Source organism: Octodon degus, unplaced genomic scaffold (assembly GCF_000260255.1).
Source record: "Octodon degus isolate 3935 unplaced genomic scaffold, OctDeg1.0 scaffold00186, whole genome shotgun sequence".
Taxonomy (NCBI): domain Eukaryota; kingdom Metazoa; phylum Chordata; class Mammalia; order Rodentia; family Octodontidae; genus Octodon; species Octodon degus.
In genome coordinates, this window is record NW_004524762.1 from 436,829 (window position 1) to 449,652 (window position 12,824).

The 12,824-nt window shown below is 36.8% G+C and overlaps 1 protein-coding gene across 2 annotated transcripts in view; it reads left to right on the forward strand.

Moving 5' to 3' along the window:
- The window catches only part of Rnf13 (ring finger protein 13), a 170,918-nt gene that overhangs the window by 111,301 nt on the left and 46,793 nt on the right, over positions 1-12,824 (forward strand). For both annotated transcript variants that reach the window (XM_004643911.2, XM_023704085.1), the window contains exon 7: positions 2,368-2,473. In XM_004643911.2, coding sequence (XP_004643968.1) covers positions 2,368-2,473 — 106 coding nt within the window. The remainder of the gene's footprint in view (positions 1-2,367; positions 2,474-12,824) is intronic.

The window sequence follows — 12,824 nt, forward strand, 5'->3', positions numbered from 1 at the left end:
GTTAACTTTTCGTTCAAAAGGGTTGTTTCTTAATGTTTTCATACAGCCTCATCAACAAAATATGTTGTCATATTTGGGATTTTTAGCTACTCAGACAGGTGAAAAAAATGCTGTTGTGCTGTAATTTTAGTGGGTATTTATCATATTACAAGCAAATATGGTCATTTTTTTTTTAATGGGTAAGAGTGATTTGTATTTTGTTTTCTTTGAAATCTAGCTTTACACTACTTTTCCTATTAGGTTATTGGTTGTTTTATTTATTGTGTTATACTTTTATGATCCACTACAACTTTTTATGTTGACATTTTTATTTTACTTACAATACTGGCTTTTTAATAACATTTTCATGGTTATCAGCTTGTAGCATATAATAGTGTTTTATGAATTTTTTATAATTGCTGAATAATATTTATTACATGGATACAGTGTATTTGCTTACCCAGTCATCAATTGATGGACATATAACTTTTTTCTACAGTGTTTTGACTAGTATAAACATTTATGTACAAGTTTTTTGTGCATATTTTTATTTTTCTGAGCATATTCCTACAATTTTGAGAAATTGCTACATCTTTTCCCAAAATTTCTGGCACTATCTTAGATTAACACCAGCAATGTGTAAGAGTTTTAATTTGTCCTTCTAACAGAGTTTAATAGTGTTAGTAACCACAGGAAAACCTGTTGATATTTGTAAAGGAATTGTATTGTATTTACAAATTAATTTAGGGAGAATTATCATTTTTAAGATGACAGATCCTCTTATTTAAGAAAGTAGCTTGTTCTTTCATTTGATGTATTGGTGATTGAAAGCTTTTTAAAATTATTTTAGTCCAAAATCTATGTTAGAAAAATATTTCTTATTAAATTTATAGCTCAGTATTTTATTGATTGCTGTTGTAAGTGGAATACCCTCTTTCCTTACGTTTATTAACTATGAAATGCTTCATTATCCACTGTTCTGTTCGACAGCCGCCAACGTAAGAGGACCACTTGTGTTCAAGCATTTTATCATTTTGGGGAAGGTATTTAAATTACTGGAGAGAAGTTGCTGGTATTATCTTGTGCTAGAGCAATCTTCATAGAAATATAAGATTAATAAACAGTAGCATAAACATTGAAAAACAGCTTGGAGGGGGCCGGGGAGATGGCTCAGTGGAGTAAGTGCTTCCCTGGCAAGCCCATGGGCCCTAGTTCAATCCCTGGTTCTGCAAAAAAAAAAAAAAAAAAAAAAGAGAGAGAGAGAAACAGCTTGGAATAGAAATAATTTGTTTTTGTGTTACTTTTCTCAAGTATATAGAATTCTAAGCACCTCTACTATGGGAGGAGTCAATTTGTTTCAGTTTCACTTTCCCCTCAAAGTTATTAATTTACTTTGAACTTTTGTTTTATGAAATTTCTGGCTTTACCACCTTAAAAAATTACTGCCAGTGGAAATCAGAACAATACTGTGGACATCTTACAAATCTTGTATAACAGCAGACGTAACAGGAAGATCAGTCATGTTATTGAACATTGTATAGACACTCCCCTAGATTAAAGGGATTTTGTAAGTAAAATTTGATGCCATATAAAATTTGCTCAGGTAGCACAGATAGTTCACTTATTCCTAATAGAAGTTTTTCTTTTATAGGTCCTCATTAATTTTGTAATAGTAGCATCACAATTACTAATGAATGATTAGTAACAAAATGGAAGTAAGGCTTTCCTTTCACCTCTACAATGTACACATTTCTGTAGTTTATTTCATGGAAACCATGAGAACATGGAAAATGGAGAAGAAACAGCTCTTACAAATCCCTTAACCAGTTTTTAATTCCTTATCCCACAGATGAATGTAGGATACAGAGATCGTGGTTTATTGGTGCAGCAGGTACATGTAAATAAAGCACATTGGGGAAAAGGAGGTTTTTTTAATCAGTAATGGCTCTAAAGTTTTTCTGTAGAGGAAGAGATAAACTGTAATTTGGTTGAAGTGACATACTACCTGAATACATGCTACCTGATGAAGTGACATACTACCTGATGACATTCTACTAAGACACTACCATCATTTTTTATGCTAATGTTGCATATAGAATATAATTTTTCCTACTTGATTCAGTAAATAACCTCTAAGATAGACATTGTACTGTTTCATTTTCTTTACCAAGCAGAAGAACACCTTTAATTATATTGGCAATTTATTTTGAAATAAATAGACTTGATACAAAGAACATTCCTTAAATTATTGGAAGGCACATATTAGAAACTTAAATGTGAATAGTGTATTTAATCTTAATGTTTGCATATCTTTGAGAGTTTTTGTTTTTAACATTGTAATTTAATAATCTTACTGGTTCTCAATTATTAATTTTTGTTTTATTTTAGAGGCCACATCATCTTAGTTCCAGAATTTAGTCTTCCTCTAGAATACTATCTAATCCCCTTCCTCATTATTGTGGGCATCTGTCTCATCCTGATAGTCATTTTTATGGTAAGTAAATTAATTTTTATATTTTTAGGAGAAAAGAATGGATAGATCTGAAAAAAAATCAATGTATTGAGTGAAAGAAGCCTTATAGACAAGAGTACATATTGTATGAATCAATTTATATAAAGTTCTGGAAAAAACAAAAACGATAGAGTAGAAAATAAATCAGAGCAGTAATTGCCTATAGGGGGGCGAGAAAGAGGTCAGGAACTTGTTGGAAAGAGATGAGGGAACTTTTGGGGGTGATAGTTGTGTTCTATATCATGGTAGAGGTTTGGGTTGTACAAATGTATGGCATTTGTCTGAATCCGTCAAATTGTTTTTTTTCTTATTTTTATTTATTTTTTTTTAACATTTATTGTGTGTGTGTGTGTGTGTGTGTGTGTGTGTGTGGCCAGCTCAGCCCACCAGGGGGCGCGGCTGGCCGGCATGTGGTGCTGGAGGATTGAACCACGGTCGCTGTGCTTTGCCAAGCTTGTTTCAAGTAGGTGCTTTAGACCACTGAGCCATCTCTCCAGCCCCTGAATCCATCAAATTGTATACTTAATTTTATGTAAGCCATTGTATATAAGTTCTACCGCAAAAGAAAGCAAAAACAGTGTGCAAAAAAAACCTTAAACTCTTAGCTAATGATACGTGTGTGGTCATATTTTGAGGAAGTATACCATTGTCTGTAACTTTGTTTTTGTTTTTGTCTACTTGTTGCACTAAAAAATTTAGCAGAAATTTGTTAATTCTAAGTAAAATAATGTTCAAGGTGTTGTTTGCATTTGTTAAATTGACACAACACTTTGCAATTCAAAATGCGAGCTTAAAATTGTACAATACCTATAGTTTTTTAAAGCAGCATTGCTTTTAAGTTCTTTTAACATTAATTTATTTTTATTAGCACATGTTTGCAATACATATTGATTTAATTATATTGGCAATTTATTTTGAAATAAATAGACTTGATACAAAGAACATTCCTTAAATTATTGGAAGGCACATACTAGAAAATGGGTACTGTAGGAAATGGGTACTGTACACATGGCGTATTCGTTTTACTAAGCTGTCCTTTCCAGTCCTTCTATCTCTAGATCCTCTTCCACTTTAATAGTTTCCCTATAATGGTTTCCTGTTATATTTATTTTATTCTTTATGCTATTCATACTTTGAATTTCTTATATAAGAGAAACCATGCAGTGTGTGCTTTATTTATTCATTTAGCATTATGGTCTTAAGGTTTATCCATTTTCCTACAAATGACTCATTTATCTTTCTGTCTGAATGAGTAATACTCCATTGTGTGTGTGTGTGTGTGTGTGTGTGTGTGTGTGTGTGTGTGTGTGTATCATGTTTTCTTTATCCATTGATGGGTATATAGATCACTTCCAAGATTTAACTATTATGAATTGTACTGCTATAAACATAGGTGTGTGTATATTACTATATCTTTAGCTCTTTTGAGAAGATACCTAGAAGTAGTGTAGCTGACTCTAATGAATCTTGAGGAATTTTCGGTTAATTTCCGTGTTTGTACTAGCTTACCTTCCTACCAACAATGTAACAGGGTTCCTTTTTCTCTACAGCTTTACCAAAAATGTTACTATTTGATTTCTTAGTAGTTGCCATTCTTTATGGAGTAAGATGGAAACTCGTTTTAATTAGCATTTCTCTAATGGTCAGAGATGCTGAACATTTTTTCATGTGCTTATTGAGAAGTATCTATTCACTTTAATTGACCACTTTTGATTAGGCATTTTGTTTGGAAAAGTCTAATTTTTATGAACTCTTTATATATTCTAGGTATTAGTCATCTGTTGGAGGAATAACTGGCACATTTCTCCCATTTTTTATGTTGTGTTTTCATTCTGTTTATTTCCTTTTCTCTACAAAAGCTTTGTACTTTGCCATAATTCCATTTATTGATTTTTTTTTTTTTTTTTTTTTTTTTTTGTGGAACTGGGGATTGAACTTTGTCCCTTGTACTTGCCAGGGAAGCACTTATTCCACTGAGCCATCTCCCCGGCCACCTTTTTATTGATTCTTGATATTTCTTGTGCAGTTGGTGTTCTATTCAGAAAATCCTTGCATATGCCTATGTTTTTAAGAGTTTTATTTATCTTTCAGCAAATTCAGTGCTTCTGTTTTAATATCTAGGTTTTTGATCTGTCTTGATTTTATTGTAGTGCAGGGAGAGATGTGTGGGTCTAGATTTCAATCTTTTGCATGTGGATAGCCAGTTTTCCCAGCATTCTAACTAGAGAGACTTGCACAGAAGAGACAGGGTTTCTGTACCCTAACTGATCTTCAGTATGAAGCACAAAAACAATAAGTATATGAAAAAGTACAGCAACAAGTTGCCTCTAAATCTTTACCTCCTCAAAAGCTAATGCCATAGACACTGAAGTAGAGGAAATTTGCTGGTAAAGACCTGAAAAATGAAATGGTCGAAATGTCTGAAGATCTTTTCTTTTTCTTTTTTGTTTTGTTTTGCTGGCTCAACCTGCCCTCAGGGTGGCAGGGTGTGTGGTACCGGGGATAGAACAGCAGTTCCCTGAGCCTGCCTAAGCTTGCCTAAACAGGTGCTTTAGACCACTGAGCTATCTCACCGGCCCCAAAGATCTTAAAGAAGAAACACATAAGAAATTTCATAAGGTGTTTAGTCAGCTTAAAAATAATTTTATTATAACAGATTTTACTAATAAAATGTTTGATGAGCTTAGGAAAGAAACAATGAACTAATTGAATTAAATAAGACAAGATAGAAATGTTCACTTTGGTAAAGCATTAGAGTTTATGGAAACAAGCTAGCAGAAAAAGAAAATATGACACATTCAGTAGAAAATATGCCTAGCAGATTTGACCAGTATGAAGACAGAATATCATAAATTGAAGACAAAGGGGATGTAGTAGATTATAAATCCAATGATACCCTAAGAATGAGAATGTGACATGCAGGCTAGATCTAACAACTGCTAGAAGACACAAAGAGCAATACCAAAATTATAGAAATAAAAGAAAACTTAGAAGGTAATTCAAAGGTTTAAAAAATTTACTCATTGAAATCATAGCAGAAAACTTTCCAAATGTAGGGAAAAAATTCACTATTCAAGAGATGTACAAAACCCCAAATAACCAGAAAAGAAACCCTCCACGACACATTGTAATCAGTTTTCTAAAAGTTCAGTGAAAGGAGAGAATGCTAAAAGCTGGAGAGAAAACTCAGCAAGTTACTTATAAAGATGAATGTATTAGATTTACAGTAGGTTTCTCAGCACAAACATTAAAGGGAAAGAAAGCTTTCTGCCAAGTTTTTCAAGCCCTGAAAGAAAACAGTTGTCAACCCAGACTTCTTTAAACTGCAAAATTAGCCCCCAGAATTGAGAAGTAACGAGTTTCCCTGACAGACATACCTTAGGCAATTACAGGACCATCAAGCCAGCATTGCAGAAAATACTCAAGGGACTACTGGGTAGAGATGAGGAGGCCACCAGCCTTAAAGAGCCCAAAGGAAGATAAACAGAGACGCTAAGAGGTGGTGGGTGGGAGAAGGAAAAGAAAGCGGAAGGAGGAAAATCAGAAAGAAAGTGCAGAGAGAAATAATGATTGAAAGAAAGAGGGTAACTCATTTTCTGTTGTTATTATTTTTATATCTTGAATAGAGGGCTGGTGGAGAGAGGGTTTGAGAGAGTATTTGTGAGAGCAAGAAAAGGGATCCAAGGTGAGGGAAGCTTTGGAAGGTGGGAGCCTGATAATATGTCCCCCCCCCCCCCCTTGTTACCTTGGCTGCCTTCCACGGCTGTGAACTGTTGCCCCTCTGCCTTCTGCCAACCTGCCCTGGAGCCAGCTAATTAGAGACTGAAACTTGTACAAACTGAAATCTTCCCCCTTTAACTTTGGGTGTGAGACATTTTGTCTCAGCATTAAGAAAAGTGTACAGTGCTGGTAAGGGTTACCCAACTCTTCATGGAATGTCCTACTCAGGTTAAAGTGGTGGTTAATTATTGTTCTTCTTTGCACATATCTAGAGACCTCCTATATATGTGGTGGATGAAAGGGAAAGCAAGAGAGGGAAGATCAAGGAATAAGAAAGAGACAGAAGATACAAACAGGAGCGATGGGGGAGGAAAGGAAACCAAAACAAACCACAGAGTTCCAAAACCACAAAGCGTCCTCACAGTTTTATGTATGTTGCAGCCTGAGCTCAACAAGTGAGCTCCCCCACCCCCATTTTCACAAGTGAAGCTTTAACATGTAGGGTTGAGGGTTCTGGACACATTTCAGGTCTGGTTCTCTCTCAGACCTCCATCCTCTCCAAGTGTCGCTGTAACTGGAAGGCACTTTTTCCCCCCTCACCTTCCTCCTGGTCTCCACACTGGTCTCTTTACAGTGACCTGTCCTGTTACGTGCTGGTGATTGGTGGTCCTCATGGATCACTTAGCCCACCTCCACCCTGGAATCCATACTGTAGGATGACTAACTGGAAGCCTTGCCTCTGTCCTAAGGTCAGATCCCTCAGTTAAGTCACAAAGTGGAGGTTACGGTGTGGCGCCCTCAACACCTGGTTTTCTGCTGATTTCTGCACTGGTCCATTAGATCTCTGCCCTCTTTTTGTGTGCTGAACATTGTAACACTTCTGTTCTTCCTCCAAAAGCCTTCTGGCAAACATGCCACATGTCATCTGTGGCTAAGGTGCTACTCTCTGGCTCTCTATCTGTTGTACTTCCCTCTTCACTTTCTGCCTTGTCACTCTCCAGCCAGCGAACTCTATGGTGACTCAAGGCTGGGCTCCAATTTGCAGTCCTTCTGCCTCAGTTGCCTATGGGGTTAGGATTACAGGCATGTCCCATCATGCTTGACTGTAGTTTCCTCTGTTATTTAGCACTTTAACATGAGCTTTGTCTTGGTTACTGTCTCATTGCTGAGACAAAATACTAACACTCACAAGTTAAAGGAGGAAAGGTTTATTTCAGCTTATAGTTTGTAGAAATTTCGATCCATAATTGGCTGGCCCCAAGACAGTGTAGTGTGACAGCGGGGCATCATAGAGGAGAAACTACTCATGGCAAAGCAGGGAAACTGCAGCAAGGCAGCAGGAAGCCGCAGCAAAGCAAGCCTGCCTTCCTTCTTACGTTCCATCCAGGCTGTAAATGTATTGATTGGTACCACGCACACCTAGGGTGGGCCTCTATGATCTGCGTCCTTAATTCCAGTATCACATCTTTACATTCACACACCCCAATTTATCCATCTTTAAACCTCCCCACCTGTGACTGCACTTATTTATTCAATCACTTACATTCTTTTTTTTTGGGGGGGGGGCGGGGGGACCGGGAATCAAACTCAGGACCTTGTACTTGCCAGGCAGACACTTGTGCAACTGAACTGTATCCCCAGCCCCCCATTTTTTTTCTTTTTTTTTTTTTAATCGCTTATATTCATATGTTCTCATTTTTATTGTATACTTGCATTATAATCCAGTCATATGTTATTTTTCTTGTTTGGATTGTTTGACCTTTGTTCTTTTGAGACCTTTCCCGGATTGACTCCTGTATGCACAGGGTTTGACTTCATCTTTTTGTGTTTCAAATAACTTCTTTAATTGGTTATGATAAAGATACTTCAGGTTTATCTTAGGTTTTTCTTGTTCTAGCCCTAGAATGTGAATCTAGCCTAGAAGGAAGAGAGATGTGTTTAGAAACCAAGGTTTTTACCCTGGATATCATTGATTTTTATATATTAATATCTACAAACTTACTTTTATTCTTGTAATTTATTGGTCCATTCTCCTGGGTTTTCAGTATAAAGACAAGGAAGTATTGAAAACTAGAAAATCAAACAACAAAGGAAAATTAGTGTATAAATAAATATGTTCAACCCGATAGACATTACAGGCTAAAAACATTGGTAAGCATCATTATCTAGTAACATATTAGCAACCTTTGAAAAGTCAAGAATGAGAAGTGGATGTCTGTTGTTGTACCTCATACTTAATATGCTATATTATCAGGCAAAATGAAAGAAAAAGCAGCGTATGTGTTGCAAATAAAGAAACCGGATTTTTATTTGTTCATTTTCTTTAAATAAGTACTGAGTTATGTATCTTTTATTTGTTGTAAGATCTTTGGGGTTTCTCTTCAACTTTTTAAATATGTTCAATGTCTTTGTTTTTTAAAATTTAAAAATCCTTTATTCTGGTAATCTTGTTTGGTTATATTTCCTAAATTTTATCTTTACATATTTTGGATCATTCAGATTTCTGATACAGTTCAAACTTACACTTGGACATATGTGCAAAAATTTTAATTATTGGTAATGTGAATATCCAAGTAACCAAAATCTTTATTTTAAGGGCTAAAATAATCTTGACTTTAAAACTACACAATCTTGCATGCACTGTTGGTAGAATATAAGTTTAATTACTACTTAGAGAAAATTGTATCAGTGAAACAGAGAATTATTGTGTGAACTGCCAATTATTTCACCTAGCTAAATGTGCCCCAAGACCCCATGTGATCATACAAGTTTTTTGGAGGTGATGGAAGTGGTTGAATCTATAGTGTCTGATTAGTGCAATACTTGGATTAAGGATGTTGGGATTAAAGGTAGGTGACAGCTGGATCAGTCCACTGATTATATTGCAACCACCCTAATCCTAGTAGACTGGATACAATATGGGGGACTTGACCCCCCCCCCCCCCCCGTTACCTTGGCTGCCTTCCACGGCTGTGAACTGTTGCCCCTCTGCCTTCTGCCAACCTGCCCTGGAGCCAGCTAATTAAGAGACTGAAACTTGTACAAACTGTGAAATCTTCCCCCTTTAACTTTGGGTGTGAGACATTTTGTCTCAGCATTAAGAAAAGTGACTAAGATGGCTACCAAAAAGAACCTAAAGCAGACTTGAGCATACATTTGTACACCCATCTAGTCGGAGTGAAACAACCTAAGAGTTCAATTAATGGAAAAATAAAGAAAATGTAGTATATAGACACAAAACCTACCAGCATTGACAGGAAGAAACTTTTAACACTGCTACAACATGGATGAAGTGTGAAGATGTTGTACTTAATAAACAGGTCAAAAAAGAAAAAATACTGTGATTCCTCTTGTATGAGGTACTCAGAGTAATGAGATTCATAGGAGCAAAACATAGAAGGTAGTTGCTAGGAATTAGTAGGAAATAAGATGAAGAATTTTGTTGGGGCCAGCGAGATAGCTCAATAGAATAAGTGCTTGCCTGGCAAGCATGAGGGCCTGAGTTCAATGCCTGGTTCTGCAAAAAAAGAATTTTGTTGATGGACAGTGGTCAACAATGTGAATGTGCTTTACCAAGAAATGGGACCTTTAAAAGTGGTTGAGATAGTATAGTGTATGTTTTATAGTAATTAACCTCAAAAATAGGCAGACAAAATTATTCTAGTGTCATAAAACTAAAGCTGTCCCTTAATTTCTTATTTTATAAAGCAGTTTTTAAAAAATAAAATTGAAGTTACTGCTTGACTTTAGAGACTATAGTCATCTAGGTCTAGTGGCTTATTTCATAGTTATATAGACATATGGTTTACTGATTCTTGCTAAATTATGTTTCTAATATAGATTGTTTTCACATACAGTGGGGTCGAATGACTCATATATTCATGTAACAATTTTAAAAGAACTTCTACTATATATGGGAGTTCTCTATTCATAGCCATCTGTGCCTTGCACAGCATTACCAGTTTATGTGTTTGATCAGTCTTTTAGGAAGTAAACTTTCATTCACTGAATACTTATTTTTATAACTCTGGTATGCTACGTGGGCACGGCTCTAGGATCTGCAGATTTATCACTGAATGAAATGCATAAAAATCCCTGACATCTTAGTGGACCATAATTTTAAATACTTTGCTTCTTTTTTCTCTTTCGTATGAATTTCTTACCATTCTTTTTGTTGATGCTGTTGTTTTTAAGACAGGGTCTTGCTATGTACTTCTTATGGTTTGTGTCTAGTTGTACCACCAAAGCCTCATGCAGTCATGGGGCAGGCTTCTAGGGTTTGTGATTAATTTGTGATCCAGTGGGTCACCAATCCCCTGAGGCAGATAGCCTGAATACAGTATAAGGAAGGGAGAGAGGCTTGTTCGCTGCCCTGCCACCGCTGCTCCTTCCTTTTGGTTCTATCTTTTTGCTGTTTTCCCCACCATGAACTGCTGCCCTCTGCCATGTGCTACTCTCCCTCCCTTTGAGGCAGCCAAGTATAGACTGAAACCTCCACTAACTGTGAGCTAAATAAACCTTTCCTGCCTTCATTTTGGGTGTGGGTATTTTATACCAGCAAGGCTATCTCAGGAAATAACTGTGTAGTCCAGGCTGGCCTTGAACTCACATCAGTCCTCCTGCCTCAGTGCCTGAGTGCTGGGGTTGCAGGCATGTACAGTATTTTCTTTATTCTACTTTTAGACTAATTATATTGGATTTTCTTCTTCTACTTTAAGTGGCTGAATTTTCTTTTTATAATTTTATTGAGAAACAAATAGCAATGAGACAGTTTCAAAACCAATTAGTAGGACAGTTTCAATACTTAATACATTGCATATTGTTGTCTTAGTGGTTATTCATTGTACAAGATACAGACATGATATCCTGTCCACAAACACTATTAGAACAAATCTTTCTATTCGTTGAACTAAGAGAATGTAGCTATACATCTATCATAACTATTTTGAATATACAGATACAAAATGGTTGTTCATTTGTATCCCCTTTTTTGTTTAGTTTTAAGTGGCTGAATTTTTATTAACTTTTAACCCTGTCTTTCCAATATCTGCAGTGATGTTATACATTTTTCATTAACACTTTTAGCAATAACTCTTAACTTTTGGTAAGTATTTTCTGTTGGATTGATAGATTGTTTTGATTGATTAATTGATTGTACCATGAATCAAATTCTACCTCACACTTGTCAGGCAGGCGCTGGGCCACTGAGCTAAAAAGATTTTTTCATAAAACATTTTATTGTTATTTCTTTGGTTCTTAATGTTTCTATCCATGGAAAGTAGGGACTCAGTTACTGTGACTCCTAGCATCTCTCTTGTTTTGCACCCCTTCTGTTTTGGGAAGAGAAACCGTCTTATTTATGGGGAACATTGGAAAACTAGAGTGTCCTTTCATCAGGTGTTCGTTCACCTCCTTCAGGATTGGCTCTGCACTTCTGGAGCAGGGCACAGAGAAGACTTATTCTGCCCTAAAGTTGTCTTTATCTGTTTCTGAGTCATTAAGACTGCCTAATGCTGTGAGTTAATAAGTTCTGTTTCTTTCTCCACTTAGTTCCTTACTTCACCTTCCTCCATCTGCCATTATTTCTTACGTTGTTTAGAATCTAGGTGAAGCGGCATGCTAAGGTGTTAGGGAATGTGAAAACCCAGGATGGCCAAGATTGTAGGTCAGGATAGGGGTGAGCAGTATTTAGGAGACAGTGGGTCAGCAAGACTCCCACGCAGGCTCAGCTCCCGATGTCCCAGGTGATCATTTATATTACCAAAGTCAACACTAGCACATAGCAACTATTGTGGGGTTTGTTATTAATGTGAACTACTACAGGGGCTGGCGGGGACTGGGCTGCTGAGGACTGCAGGGAAAATGGGTTAGCAGAGGGGCAAAGCACTGCTGTGTATATGCAGTAGCGGAGGGCCGCAAGAGTGGCTGGACAGAGGGAGGGCGTGTTTGGATTTTCTCACGACGTTGGCTGCCCAAATCTCAAGTGAACCTCCCTAGCCTGAACTGATGACAAGACATAAGCTTGCATAGAATTATGCAGCCATCATCACAACTGTCTGTACTTTCCTTGCAACTTTGCATTAGCAGTGCTAAGCAGCAGAACAATATTGTGAGCCACATTTTGTTATTTTGAGTTTTCTGGTAGCTAAATTTTAAAAGGTAAGAAGAAACAGGTGAGATTACTGTTTCAATACTACATCTATTTAAAGTAATAATTTTTTATTTTATTTTTATTTTTTTTGTGTGTGGCTGGCTCAGCCCCAGGCGCGGCACATGGTGCTGGGGATCAAACCACAGTCCCTGCACTTTGCCTAAGCTTGCCTAAGCAGGTGCTTTAAACTGTTGAGCTGTCTCACCAGCCCTATTTAAAGTAACTATTCTGAAAGATATTTTAACATTTACTTAATATTTAGAGTTTTACATTCTTTGTATACTGTCTTTGCCGTCTTGTGTGTAGTTTGCTGCCAGCACATCTCACTTTTAAGTTTTTATTTTTAACTAATAAATAAAAACATAGGCCTCCCCCACCCCGCCCACCGAGTAGGATTTTCTGCCAAGTTCCGGGAGCCCCCAGACCCAGTCCTAGCCCAGGTCCGACCCAGTCCTAGCCCAG